General features: G+C 40.3%; 1 protein-coding gene across 1 annotated transcript in view; it reads right to left on the reverse strand.

Annotated features, from left to right (window-relative positions):
* Window positions 1–6,652: 6,652 nt before the first annotated feature.
* Window positions 6,653–13,074, reverse strand: part of TIMP2 (TIMP metallopeptidase inhibitor 2) — a 30,221-nt gene continuing 23,799 nt past the window's right edge. Inside the window, exons 4-5 of the mRNA XM_058173885.1 lie at window positions 11,230–11,354; window positions 6,653–9,197 (exon numbers count right to left, since the gene is read on the reverse strand). Coding sequence (XP_058029868.1) covers window positions 9,000–9,197; window positions 11,230–11,354 — 323 coding nt within the window. The 3' untranslated portion in view covers window positions 6,653–8,999. The remainder of the gene's footprint in view (window positions 9,198–11,229; window positions 11,355–13,074) is intronic.

A 13,074-nucleotide genomic window follows, 5' to 3' on the forward strand; every position in this document is an offset into this window, starting at 1 on the left:
CCGCTTGACCGACTCTCTTAAGCGGGTCTACAACTCGCCACTGTCCACTCGCAGCAGGACAATTTGCCACGGCCAACTTGCTGCGGAACAACTCTCCACGGGACAAGAGTTTTACACTAATATCGAAGAAAGAGTGGAATACAGGCAGCCCTCTGCTTACGACCGCAACTGAGCCCATAATTTCTGTTGCTAAGTGAAATCCTTTTTTTTTTTTAAAGTTTTATTTTTACAATCATATCAAATAATTCATCCAATGTACAGTTATATACAATTAGTCGGGCTTGCCCAGTCACCACCCCCCTTTTTAACACTCTTCCCTCTTCTACCTTCTTTTACTTTCCAAACCTTCCTCTCCTTCTCTTATCTACATCCTCTCCTCCCTCCACCCTCCACTCCTTCTCCCTCTTCTACCCCTCTTCCTTCCTCTTCTCCTCTTTCCTACCTCCTACTCTCTCTTTTCTCCCTCCCCACTGTTCTAAAATGGTAACTGGGCAGACCCGACCCTACATTAATTATATTTATACATCTTCAATAATCCCTGTACATTAACCATCACTCCATCTCTATCCTCAACCCCCAATTCCCTCCCCTTACCCCCACCCCCACCCCGACTTCCCAGAACAAAATGCAGGGTATCAAAACTAACAATCATAATCTAAAATAATTCCTAAATTATAATCTCTAGTCACTCCACATTTAATCACACTCTCAATTCCCCTCCTTCAGAAATATATCTAATACAAAATATTTCCTAAATTTACTCATATGCTATTTGATATTTTTTTATCTGATATTTTGAATATAATCAATCCACATTTTCCATTCTAAAATATATTTTTCTTGTGTATAGTCTTTCAAATAAGCAGAGATTTTTGCCATTTCTGCCAGATTTGATACTTTAAGTGTCCATTCTTCAATTGTAGGTAATTCTTCTTTCTTCCAATATTGAGCAATCAAAAGTCTTGCGGCTGTTATTAAGTTCAAAATCAATTTAGTCTCTATAGCTGTACAATCCATAATTATTCCTAGTAGAAAGAACTGCGGAGAAAACTTAATCTTTTTCAAAATATTCTGCATGATCCACCATACTTTAATCCAAAATGCTTTAACTTTTTTACAAGTCCACCATATATGGTAATAAGTGGCATCTTCACAATCGCATCTCCAACATTTAGCCTGTACATTAGAATACATACATGACAACTTTTTGGGGTCTAAATGCCATCTATAAAACATCTTATAAAAATTTTCTCTCATATTTTGTGCTTGTGTAAATTTAACATTCCTCACCCAAATTCTTTCCCAAGTTTCCAACATTATCGGTTGCTGAAAATTTTGTGCCCACTTAATCATACAATCCTTAACCAGTTCAGTCTCTGTCATATTCATAATAAAAAATTCTTTCATTTGCTTTTTACATTCATTTACATTTTGTTCATATTTAAACAAATTCTCATTCAACCTCCATGATCTCCTAGCCTCCTTTTCCCGATCAAATTCAATCCAAACCGGACTATGATCAGATAGAGTTCTTGAACAAATCTTCGTCTTCTTCACTCTAGAATACAAATCATTAGAAATCAAAATAAAATCAATCCTCGAAAATGATTGATGCCTGTCAGAAAAGAAGGTAAAATCCCTCTCTTCTGTGTTATGTTCTCTCCAAATATCTCTTAATTCCAAGTCCTCCATCATTTCAAAAAAAGCCTTTGGTAATTTCGCCCGGCTTGACATTTTCCTTAAACTTTTTTTGTCTTTTTGAGTATCCAACACACCATTCCAATCACCCATTAATATATATGATTTATAATCCCAAAATACTATTCTTTTATGTAAAAACTTGAAAAAAATTTCTTCTTGTTGATTCGGAGCATAAACTCCTATTAATAATATCTTCTTTCCCTCCAACAAAAGTTCAATAGCAATGTATCTTCCTTGCTTATCCACCTCAATTAATTTTGCTGATATATCCTTCTTTATATATATAACTAAACCGTTTTTTTTTCCAAAGAGGAGGCAACAAAATGTACTCCCAGTTTTGAGTTTATCAAATATTTCTGGTCTAAAGATCTAATATGTGTTTCTTGTAAACAGGTAATGTCATTTTTAAATTGTTTCAAATAATGAAATACTTTCCTTCTCTTCTGCGGTGAATTCAAACCATTAACATTCCAAGATAATAGTTTAATTGCCATTATCGGCCAAAGGAAACTTTTGGAACACTAGCCGCAGATCACATTTTGCTTTAGGCCTTGCTCCTCCCACTGTTTCCGTTGTAGTAGTTGCCAGTTGTTGTTGTGCCTTCATCTCTTGTTCCTTGCGTTTAGCAGCAGCTCTTGTCAGCCTTTGTTCTTTTGAATCTGAACCCGTCGTAGGTATTTCCAACACTTGTAATAAATCTTCTTCCATCACAATCTGTTCTTGTACCTGCTTCACTTCTCTTTCCTTCACTTCAGCCTCCCTTCTTCTAGCTTCCAATGGGGGAAGACTTCCAACTTTTAATGCCTCAACATAAAATTCTCTTGCTTTTCCAACTGTATTGAGACGATGTACTTTCCCTGCATAATATACTATTATACCAGTTGGGATATCCCATCTATATTCAATCTGACGTTTTTTAAGTTCATTCACCAGGAAGGCAAATTCCTTCCTAGCCCTTAACATTTTGGTGGAATTTCCTTTAATATTAAAATATCTTGACCAGCAATCTGAATCTTCTCCCCTTATATGAGGCTTGCAAAATCTGATTTCTCACTGTTCTGTTTGTAAAATAAATAACAACATCCCTTGGCAACTTTTTTGCCTTGCTATCCAAGAATTCACACGATATATTTTATCAATTTGATAAGCCACATCTGCTGGACGAGCTGCTAATATCTCAGCAAATACTTCAGAAAAATTTCCTTAAATTCTCTTCTTTATTTTCTTTCAAACCACGGATTCTTAGAGCAAATTCCATATTTCTATATTGTATCAAAACTATTTCATCATCTGTTTTTCCATTTTATTTTGAAATTCATCCATTTTATTTTCTAATTTTGAATTATGTTGTTTAATTTCTTCAACCTCCTCTTCTAATAAAATCACATTTGTTGCCAAACTTTGTACTGCAATTACAAATCCTTCCTTAACTTCTTTATTTCCCACTTGAATTTCTGATATCTGCTCTTTCATTTCAGACATCTCATCAGTTATTACTTTAAATTTTTCTTGCATAAAGTCTTTTAAATTCTCTTGTACTGCCTCTAAGTTCAATGTTCTAGTCTCTGCTGTATGAGCTGGAGAGGCACCAGCTGATGAAATTCCAGAGCCCTTTGTTACAGTAGACTTTAATTGCTTGGCTGCCATCTTCTATAAAATTATTTATTTATTTATTTCCAGCTTAATATTCACTTTAAATCTTCTTAAGCTCTGAGAAACACAGTCTTTAAAACAATTTTTTAAAAATCTCCCCTAGATTCTATCAGCAGGCAGCAAAGAGTTAAAAAGTTAAAGTAGCAAATAACATGCAATTTACCAGCAGCAAACGGCGGCCGAACGCTAAAAGTATCACTTTCGCTTTCCACTCGTTAGCTTGTTAACAATTCGCCTCCATTTTCTTGCTGTTTTCAAGCTTGTTACAAAGTATCGGGGAATTGGCTTGGCTACTTGCTTAAGGTTCTCCCACTTTCGTTCTGTCCGGTATAATCCTTTATTGTCCAAAATAAATCTCGGTGTTTGGTCGTGGTGATTGGTTCCGCCAAAGCAGAAAAATCCTCGGATCTGGAGCACTTCGGGTTGCTGGAGGGAACTTAACCCTTCAAACCCCTTTTTTCTCAGGGGCTTTAGGGAAATTCTACCTCTGCCCTCAGCTCACCATCTCTTCTTCTCCCGAAGAGAGGGTTTTTCGAACCACTGGACAGCAGATTTAAGCTGTCCTAGCGATTCCACATAATCCAGAGGTTGGTGATCGTAAAGATCACCGCCATCACCTACGGTGCCAAACAGGAAGTCTCCGCTAAGTGAAATCCTTGTTAAGTGAATTTTGCCCTATTTTATTACCTTTCTTGCCACAGTTATTAAGTGAAACACTGCAGTTAAGTTGGTAACATGGTTGTGTTGGAAGAAATATCCATCTGGGTTCAGTTCCAAGTGGGGAAAAAGACACTGGAAACATGGAGACTGCTTGGAAAGATGGTTTAATGGTGGTCAGGTTCACATGGCTTGAGTTCCTGAACAGAAAAGGGATGAGATCCTGTGCGCTCCCTAGCTTTATGCTTTTTCTGAGCTTTGAACTTTCTGGGGCACAGGAAGAGTACCCTGATTGGTTGTCAGACTCTCGGGGTGGGGGTCTTAGCTAACCTTGCTGGCTGATGTAATCTTCCCAGGTGTCATGTTGTGAGTTTTTGTTGCTAGATGGGTCCTATTGTGTTGCAGATGATGGTCCCATTGACAAAGGTGGGGAGAATGAGTTTCTACCTCTGACCCATTGACAAAGGTGGGGGGGAGTCAGGAAGCTGCTTTGTCTTTAAAACGTGTTTCTCCATTTTTCATCCAGGGAAATATATTCTGCCTTTTAAATATTTTCTAAAATATTTCATTCTTCTAGGAGGGGGGTAGGTGCTAATTTCCTACAGTTGTTAAATGAATCCTGCTTCCCCATTGACTTTGCTTGTTAGAAGGTCGCAAAAGTTGATCACAGGACCCTGGAACACTGCAACCCTCATAAAAGAGTCAGTTGCCAAGCATCTGAATTTTGATCACATGATCTTGGGGATGCTGCAAGGGTCATAAGTATGAAAATTGATTATAGGTCACTTTTTTAGTGCATTTGTAACTTCGAACGTTCACTAAATGAACTGTTATAAGTTGAAGATTACCATAGAATCATTAAAGAAAAGATGTGAATGACAAAATTTAAAACAATTTTTAAAATTATTTTAAACAATTAAATTGAATTGTCCCACAGCAAGTTGGTCAGAGCGAGTTGGCCCATTCAGCTCTTGAGCACCACTGAAAACGAAGAGAGGAGAAGATGGGACACTCCCAAGGCAGCTTCAGGTCCAGAAACCAGGGTCCTGCACAGAACCAATTGCGGCTCCTACCGTGACAATCCAATTTAAATGACCCCACATAGCAGTGCTCAGAGGATCCGTCATCAGGATTTTAGACAACATAGGGTGGATGGTTGTCCTTTGAAGGCAAAAGTTATTCTTTGTGTAATTTTATTCCCAGATACCTAAATCAGGAGGGCTGATGAGGTTGGGGCTGTGCTAAATCAGCTTCTAAAGTTAGCACTGGATAAGTTATTTAGAGCTGTGAATAGCAGTAGTGAATCTTCAACTCCTTTTAACGATCCAGTGTATTCTTCGAACTCTATAAGACAGGGGTGTCAAACTCAAGGCCCGTGGGCCGCATCAGACCCGCAGAGTGCTTACATCTAGCCCGTGGGGCTGGCCTGGAAACAGCAAAAGACCAGACCCCTCTGCCAGACTTTTTGCTGGCAGAGAGCTATCAAAACAAACTAAAAAAACAGAAGAAATATTTCCCCTTTTGTATTTGAGCATGCAAGAAGGAACAGGAAAGGATAAGGAGAAAGAGGAAAGACACAGAAAAATAAGGAAAGAGGGGAAGGAAGAAGAAAGGATGAAAAGGGAGGGAAGGAAGATTGATTATGAGAGTGAGAGAGGGTTTCAGGGAAGCCCTTCCTTAGTAATTGGCCCCCACAGGTGCCCCCACAGGAGTGGTGTTGATCTGCCACACCTATCATGGCCACACCCCAGCCATGGCCACCTGGCCCTCCAAGGTCAAACACAACCCTGATGTGGCCCTCAGTGAAATCGAGTTTGACACCCTTGCCATAAGATAAGTAGAGAGCTTCAATTGGAATTGTGCATAGTTAGGGCTATTGTATCTGAGCTGCAAGAATCCAGGCGATTGCTACATAATAAGCAAAAACAAAAATTGTTTCTGTATTCTGTATCTCTTAGTGATCCATCCAATGATATTGGGGTGGGGTATGCCTTTGTGTCTTGATTCCTGGGTCTGTGCATTTTCTTGGCAAGATTTCAGAAGGGGTTTGCCCTTGCCTCCTTCCAAGGGCAGAGGGAGGTTGACTGGCTCAAGGTCACCTAGCTGGCTTCATACCTAAGATGGGCCTAGGACTTATGGTTTCCCAGTTTCTAGCTTGGTGCCTTAACCACTACACCAAATTGGCTCTGTTTGGAAATAGGCACTTTATATTGCAATGATTTTAAGTTGTTCAGGAAGAATAAGCAGAATTCCTAAGATCCCTTTTGTAATTTTTGCAGTCCTGCTAAACTGAGGGAAGGGCGAGTGTTATGCATACAATATAGAGCCTGATGTATTATTAAACAGCATTGCTGGATTACTACCGTAATTAATTGCCATCACTCAGATAATTGGTAACTCCAATTTTGGATTGGGAAGGGAACATCAAGAACATGGGAGAAATACTGAAAATAGACAGGAAGGGGAAAGTTAAAATCATTGATGCTGGGGCTACGGAGAGGAAAAGGGGTCCTCCATTGATTTGCCTGCATTCTTCCATTCAAATCTTCTCAACTAGTAAGTGGTTAAGAGGCCCTGCAGGAATTTTGGCCGCCTGTCAGCAGAAAAAAAGTGTATGCCACCCAAAAAGAGCCTGTTTCCATTTTCTTTGATAATACTGTTTATTGTCCGGAGACTCAAGTGTCCACATACGAATTATACAAAGCGTCAGAGACATGCACAGTCTGCTTGTCTATTCAGCAACTTTCATGTGTTCCCAGCACAAGAAAATCTCAGCTTTCAGAATCCAACAACAACAAAAACAACCCACCCCATATTATTCTACCCACCAAACAATCTTCCCACCCCAGCTGCTCCCCAAAAAGCTTTAAATTACGGCAGCAAGTTAACTTATCTTTTCATACTCACTAAGCAAAGATTTGAAAATAATGTAAACTCTTTATTATTATTTTTTAAAATATTTTCGAATTGCTGGCGTGGAGGGGAAACTGTTCTGTTATGGGTGCTTCAGGGAAAGTTATGCGTGACACTAAAACCCACAGCTATAAATTAAGCCAATTGAGGAGTCTTTTATATTGTTTTTCCATAAATAGGTCTTTTGCAAGAGTTGTTTTCACACCACTACTTAAATGGCCAACTTAAGTTTGTTTGCTTTCTGGCAGGCTGGGAGCTGCAGTTTGGCTAGCAAGAAGCAGTCACGTGTTGCTGCCATCCTCCAGTCTCTGTAAAAAACTTACACATGCTGCAGGAGAAACCAGAGAAGACCGGAACAGAATACTGCTTCCGCTGGCATTCCGCAATGAGGGAAGGAACATTGTCCTCCATACATTTGACATTCTTCCCAACTGTATGTTAAAAGCTTCCAACACAGAACCCCTTTACAAAGTAATAAGTGCAAATCTAACAGCTAAACAAGGACATTAAAAAAAACATAATAGAGGAATGATACAACTGATTGCTGAAACAAACTGAAAAAAATTAAAAATCAAAAAGTATCAACAGAGAGAAAGAAGGTAAATGTCACATAGGATATAACCGTACAGGAAGTAAATCAGGAGTCTTATACTGGACTGAACAGATTTTTTTCCTTTTTCTTGTTTTAAAAATATATTGAAATCAACAGACTGGCCCAGTATGACATCTTTAAATTCTACCTTGATGAACAGCATGAAAAGGCCACAGGGGGCAGGCTCAAGTGTGAGTGTCCTTCAGATCTAGGTCTGAGAATCCCAAAAGGAGGGGGGGGCACACACAGCTTGGGGAAATCCAGGAAAGAAAGGACAAGCTCAGAAGGGGGAATGGAAGGGTTGAATTGAATAATAGTCCTTTTCAAACAGCGGAGGGTTTTGTCATTACTCCAAAGGAGCATTTATAATCACAGTTTAATAAATGTATCTGTATATCATCGGCCAGCTCTCCTAATCACATATTTGGGAAGAGAACACAAATGTTTGCCATCTGCAAAGAATTCTTGTTGCAATAATTGGTTTCTCCATTCAGCAAGTTGCAGGGCTTGGAACTACATTGGTCTGATTAAAAATTACTCTGTGCCAGGAACTTTGGAGGAGCAAGAGGAAGATGACAATTCCTTGGTCTACAAAGTTCCAAAATACTAACAAAAATAGCAAACCTTACAACTGGCTAAGAGAGACTGATATCAGAATTACATTAATGGCACAAATATGAAAAAGGTGGATCAAGCATATGGAGTAAGCCCATATCCTGAAACAGTTTTTTAAAACTGAAACTTGACAATTCCAGTTGCAAAGCTAAAAGCTGTATGTATCTCCCATGCCTTCCAGGCTACATATATTAACTTAGTAACATAATTACCTCCAATTTTTGCCCCTGAAAGAGGATACTGTCTCTCTCAGATAGTCAATTTTCAAAGAGTTGCTTAGTCCTTGGAAGATAACACAACTCTTCTCTTTGCCAGTGTAAAAGGATGCCCTGGACTGATGGCACCACCACTACTTTTCATGGAGCCCAAAATGCATGTTTAATCTCAGCCCACCACATGTGTCTCTGTGTATGTGTCTAAGAGAAAGGAATGATTTTAAAGTGGTAAGTGTGGAATAATTTCATATGTGGAAAGAAGAGGGGGTTTGACCAGGCAGAAGGTGGGAGAGTGGGAAAGAGAGGGTTTACGAGTTTTCTTCACAAGGAGGGATGTCTCTCAAGACAGTAAGAACCTGGTAGGCCTGCTACCCAGAATCGGAGACAAAACCTCTCAGCCAATCATACTGTTGATACTGTCTTCCTCCATTATACCTTATACCATAGAGTAAGAAGACACTCACTGGAACAGCACTGGAGAAAAAGCAGAAGCAGCAACGTATGAATGGCCTCAGCATCCCTTTCCTTAGCACTCTCCACCCACCACTATTGGCCTGCCCATAAGATTTTATTTTCATGCTGTTTCCAGGAAGTGATGTCAAATGTGGACCGATCTAATTCCTTGCAAGCCATGCTGCCGGTGCCAAAGGAACTCAAGGATCCTCAATGTCAAGGAACTCCTGTTTAGGGGGAGCCACTCCACGGTACCACGCACAGGAACCATCACTCCGCTTGATGCAGGCATAGTGTTTTGCCTGCCGCCCATTGATGTTCTTCTCCGTCACCCAGTCAGTCCACAGACACTCGTCCTGAGCAGAGACATAGCAGGGGATGGAGGGGCAGCGGGAAATCTGCAGAGAAAAAAATACCAATAACATCATGATTTCCTAGGCATTAGCTTTCTTAGGCATTTGCTGGCATTAGATTCAGGTTCCATGTATTGCAGCATTTTGGACCAAACATCTAAGCTATCTGACAGGTTAGCATGCAAGACTACTAGCAAGACAATACCATCAGTATGGAATTATGTGCATTTTAAAATGCCTGCACTGGTTATCAAATTCTGGGTCCAATTTGAAGTGTTTCAAAAGCCCTGAATAACACAGCCTTGGGCAGGATGTTGGACTAGAACACTTCCAAGATCTCATTCATCTGTAAGAGTCTACAAGGTCTTGAGCAATACCTTGCCAGAAAGGAATCTGCCTATCTGGTACGAATGAGAGAGAGCAGGAATTCTGCTTAGTAGTCTGTGCACCATTCACCAGCAGTAGTCCAGGCAACTCTACCCATTTGCAATTCTGGAAGCAAGTTTTTCATGTCAGCCTGCCTCCTGAATTAAGATTCTAATTTTTGGTATTAATTACTATGGTTTTTTGTTTTGTTTTGAGGCTGTACATTACCCAAATCCTTGGGGATTGGGATGGGTTAGGAGTTCCTCAACTGAATAAATACTTTAGTCTGCCAATACTTCCAAGAAAGTAAACTAAAGAGCAAACAGGAGCCATTGACTAAAAGAACATGCTTCTTCAGCTCCTCGCAGGAGGTCCAAAGTTGAAAGGGTTCAGGCCAGGTTACAAGTTTAAGATGGCACTGAATACACTCACAGTTGACCTCTGGCAAGAGCAAGATGGGTGTAATGTGACCATCCTCACTCTTCTTGACCTATCAGCAGCTTTCAATATTAGTGATCATGGTTTCCTTCTGCACTGGCTTTGAGAATTGGATGGGGCAGTATTGTGCTAAGCTGGTTCTACTTCTGGGGTCAATTCCAGTCGGGGTTGATGGGGCAAGAGGATTCAGCCAATGACCTCTACTTTGTGAGGTACCCCAGGCCTAGTTCTCTCTTTTCTCCTATTTAACATCTACATGAGTTTCTGCGTGAGGTGATCATTAAGGATTGGGAAGCTTTATAGCTCCATGCTGAGCTACCATGTGTGTCCTGCCCACAGTGCATGGAGACTCCTAAGGGTTGGGATGGAGTGCAGTCAGCTTCTACTCAAGCAAGACTGAATGGCATTGAGTATTTGGGTCTTCTGGAGAAAAGGTTTTCCCACCATTGGCTTTGGTGGCGTTCCCTTTGTGCAGTCTGGGGGTGGGGAGTATCTTCTGGGATTTACGGCTCCTACTAGAAGACCAGGTAGCAACTGTGGCCAGAAGGGCCTTTGCACATCTTAAGAGTTGTGAGCCAGTTGCACCTGCTGCTGTATTGGGAGTCTTTGTTTACAGTCACTTATGCCTCATGACCTCTTTTCTGGATTGCTATAATGCACTTTACCGGGGACTGCCCTGGAGCATTCAGAAGCTTCAACTGCGGTTGCATGAGCAGTAAAAAGTGTTGGATGCTCAATGCATGTTAACACAACTACTACTGTATGTCAGTGGCATTGACTGCCAGTGTGCTTCCAGGTACAATTCAAGGTGTTGGTTATCACATTTAAAGCCCTTCATGGCTTGGGGCTGGGTTAACTAAGGAACAGTCTCCTCCCAGTCATTTCTACCTGCCAATTGGGTCCAGCAAGTTAGGCGTATTAATTGTCCCATCAGCCAAGGAATGTCGGCTGGCAGGGAACTAGGAGATGTACCTGCTCTGCCATATCCTCTGCCCTCAGGAAAAATCTCCCTTCAGAGATCAGGAAGACCTCGACCTTGTGGGCCTTTTTAAAGACCATAAAGACTTGGTTGTGTGTCTGGGCCTGGGGTTCTTAGTGACTTAAGGGCTCAGTTTCTTGACTGTATTAACATCCATGGCAATATATGTTTATTTTCTATTATTTTAATTGATTTTGTTTTACATTTGATAATGAATGTAAGCCACCCCAGAATCACTTGTTAAGATGGGCAGTTATAGAAATCAAATAAACAAGTACATAAATTCGGATTTACCTTGCATTCACAGCCCATCTGGTACCGCTGGTTGAGACTCTTCTTTTGGGTGGCACTAAGGGAATCCCAAGGAATGATGAAGTCACAAAGGGTGATGTGCATCCTGCCATTGCCCTCCGATTTCCCTGAGAGAACAAAGCAATTATGAATAGCAGCCTGCAAGCCAGAGGGCATTTTCCTGATTATTTCCAGAGTTAACTTATGCAGTGGTCACCCTCTTAATTTGATTGGGAAGACTAAATTGTAAATGAGAGCTAAAACAAACGTTGATTTGTAAGTAATTGCACTCTCCTGACACAGCTTCCAATCAATTGGGGAGCTAGGGTGGCAGCTGGTAGGCACCACTGGAAATTTCCAGATCACACTTTAGATTTATAAAATGGCTGCCCTTGTGGAGAAACTAAACATTCACAAAATGGCTGCCACATTCGGCATCACCTATTGTAAAATAACTATTCCCCAAAGCAAATTGGCAAATCAACCAATCCCTGTTACTCCAGTCTTGCCTCCCCACCTAACTGCAGCCCCTAACAATCAGCCTGTTAAAAGATACAGGACCAACATATATTTGTGGAAATAAAGATGAAGTTGAAAGCTCAGGCTGTGATGTCTAGTATGCTCATTTCACATTCATCTTTTGAAAAATAGAATAAAGTTAATATGTATACTCTATTCCATGTTAGGCTACACATGAAATACTGTTCTCCATTTCTGGCATCTCATTTTAAGGAGATTGAAAAACTGGAATATGCCCAGAGAAGAGTAAGTAGGATGATAAGGGAACCAAAAGGCAAATCTCATTAAGAACATTTCAAAGAAGTAAATTTGTTTAGCCTGTAGTGTAAACACAAGCATATGTGGGCAAACTGAGATTATGGCAAAATGAGGATCCATGTAGAGTGAGGTTTCAACATAAGTTTCACAGTTATATTGTGGTGTCCCAACAAGCACATATGCCACAGATTTTGCATCATGAAGTGGCTGTGTGTTGCATCACTCCTCTACCCTTTGCTGCCCTCACCAATGACTATGCCTAAAAAAGAGAAAATTATGAGCAATTGATAGCAAAGATTACATGTCTGACAAGCTATCATGAGGAAGACAAAACAATTATTCTATTCTTCTAGAAATAATCGTTGGAAATTGCTAGGGAAGCAGATTTCAGCTAATCATTTGAAGACATTTTACAACTTGGAGAGCTTCAGGGATTTAAGATGAACCTGGGCAGCCCCCAACTGTGGATGTATTATAAGAGCCTGGGCTATGAATCTTCTAGAAACCTGGCACCCTGACAAATTAGTTATCAATATCTGCAGACTATGCAACAGAAACAATCAACAAGCCAAAAAGGGAACAAAAAGACCAAAATACCTCCTCACCAGCAGTTAGATCCAGATGAGCACAAAATAACTCCAAAATTAACATCAGACCAACAATCAAGTAAACAATACCCCAATCAAAAGAACTGCCAAATAAACAAACAGTAGACAGCCTAACCAAAGAACCTCTAAGAACACCCCCACTAGCACTGACAGAGCAAGACACTAAAATATTAACCGAGAGCAAACCCCACTCCTTACTAGCACTGATGATGTTATTCGCAGTTTGTGTAATGAAACATCTGCAAAAAAAACCCCAAACTCAGAGGGCATGAAGGACCCCTCACTATGAATCTTGAATTGAGCAGGAAGCTGAACTAGATTCAGACTAAGGTTCCTGTTTATTACTTTATTTTCTAAGAAACAGCCAGTCAAACACCACTGCAAAGTCCTAGTACGGTAGCAACTTGCCAAAGATACATCATCACCTAATTTGAAGTTGCATTTCTTGCTGCAAAGTTAATTG

This window comes from Ahaetulla prasina, chromosome 2, assembly GCF_028640845.1.
Source record: "Ahaetulla prasina isolate Xishuangbanna chromosome 2, ASM2864084v1, whole genome shotgun sequence".
Classification (NCBI taxonomy): domain Eukaryota; kingdom Metazoa; phylum Chordata; class Lepidosauria; order Squamata; family Colubridae; genus Ahaetulla; species Ahaetulla prasina.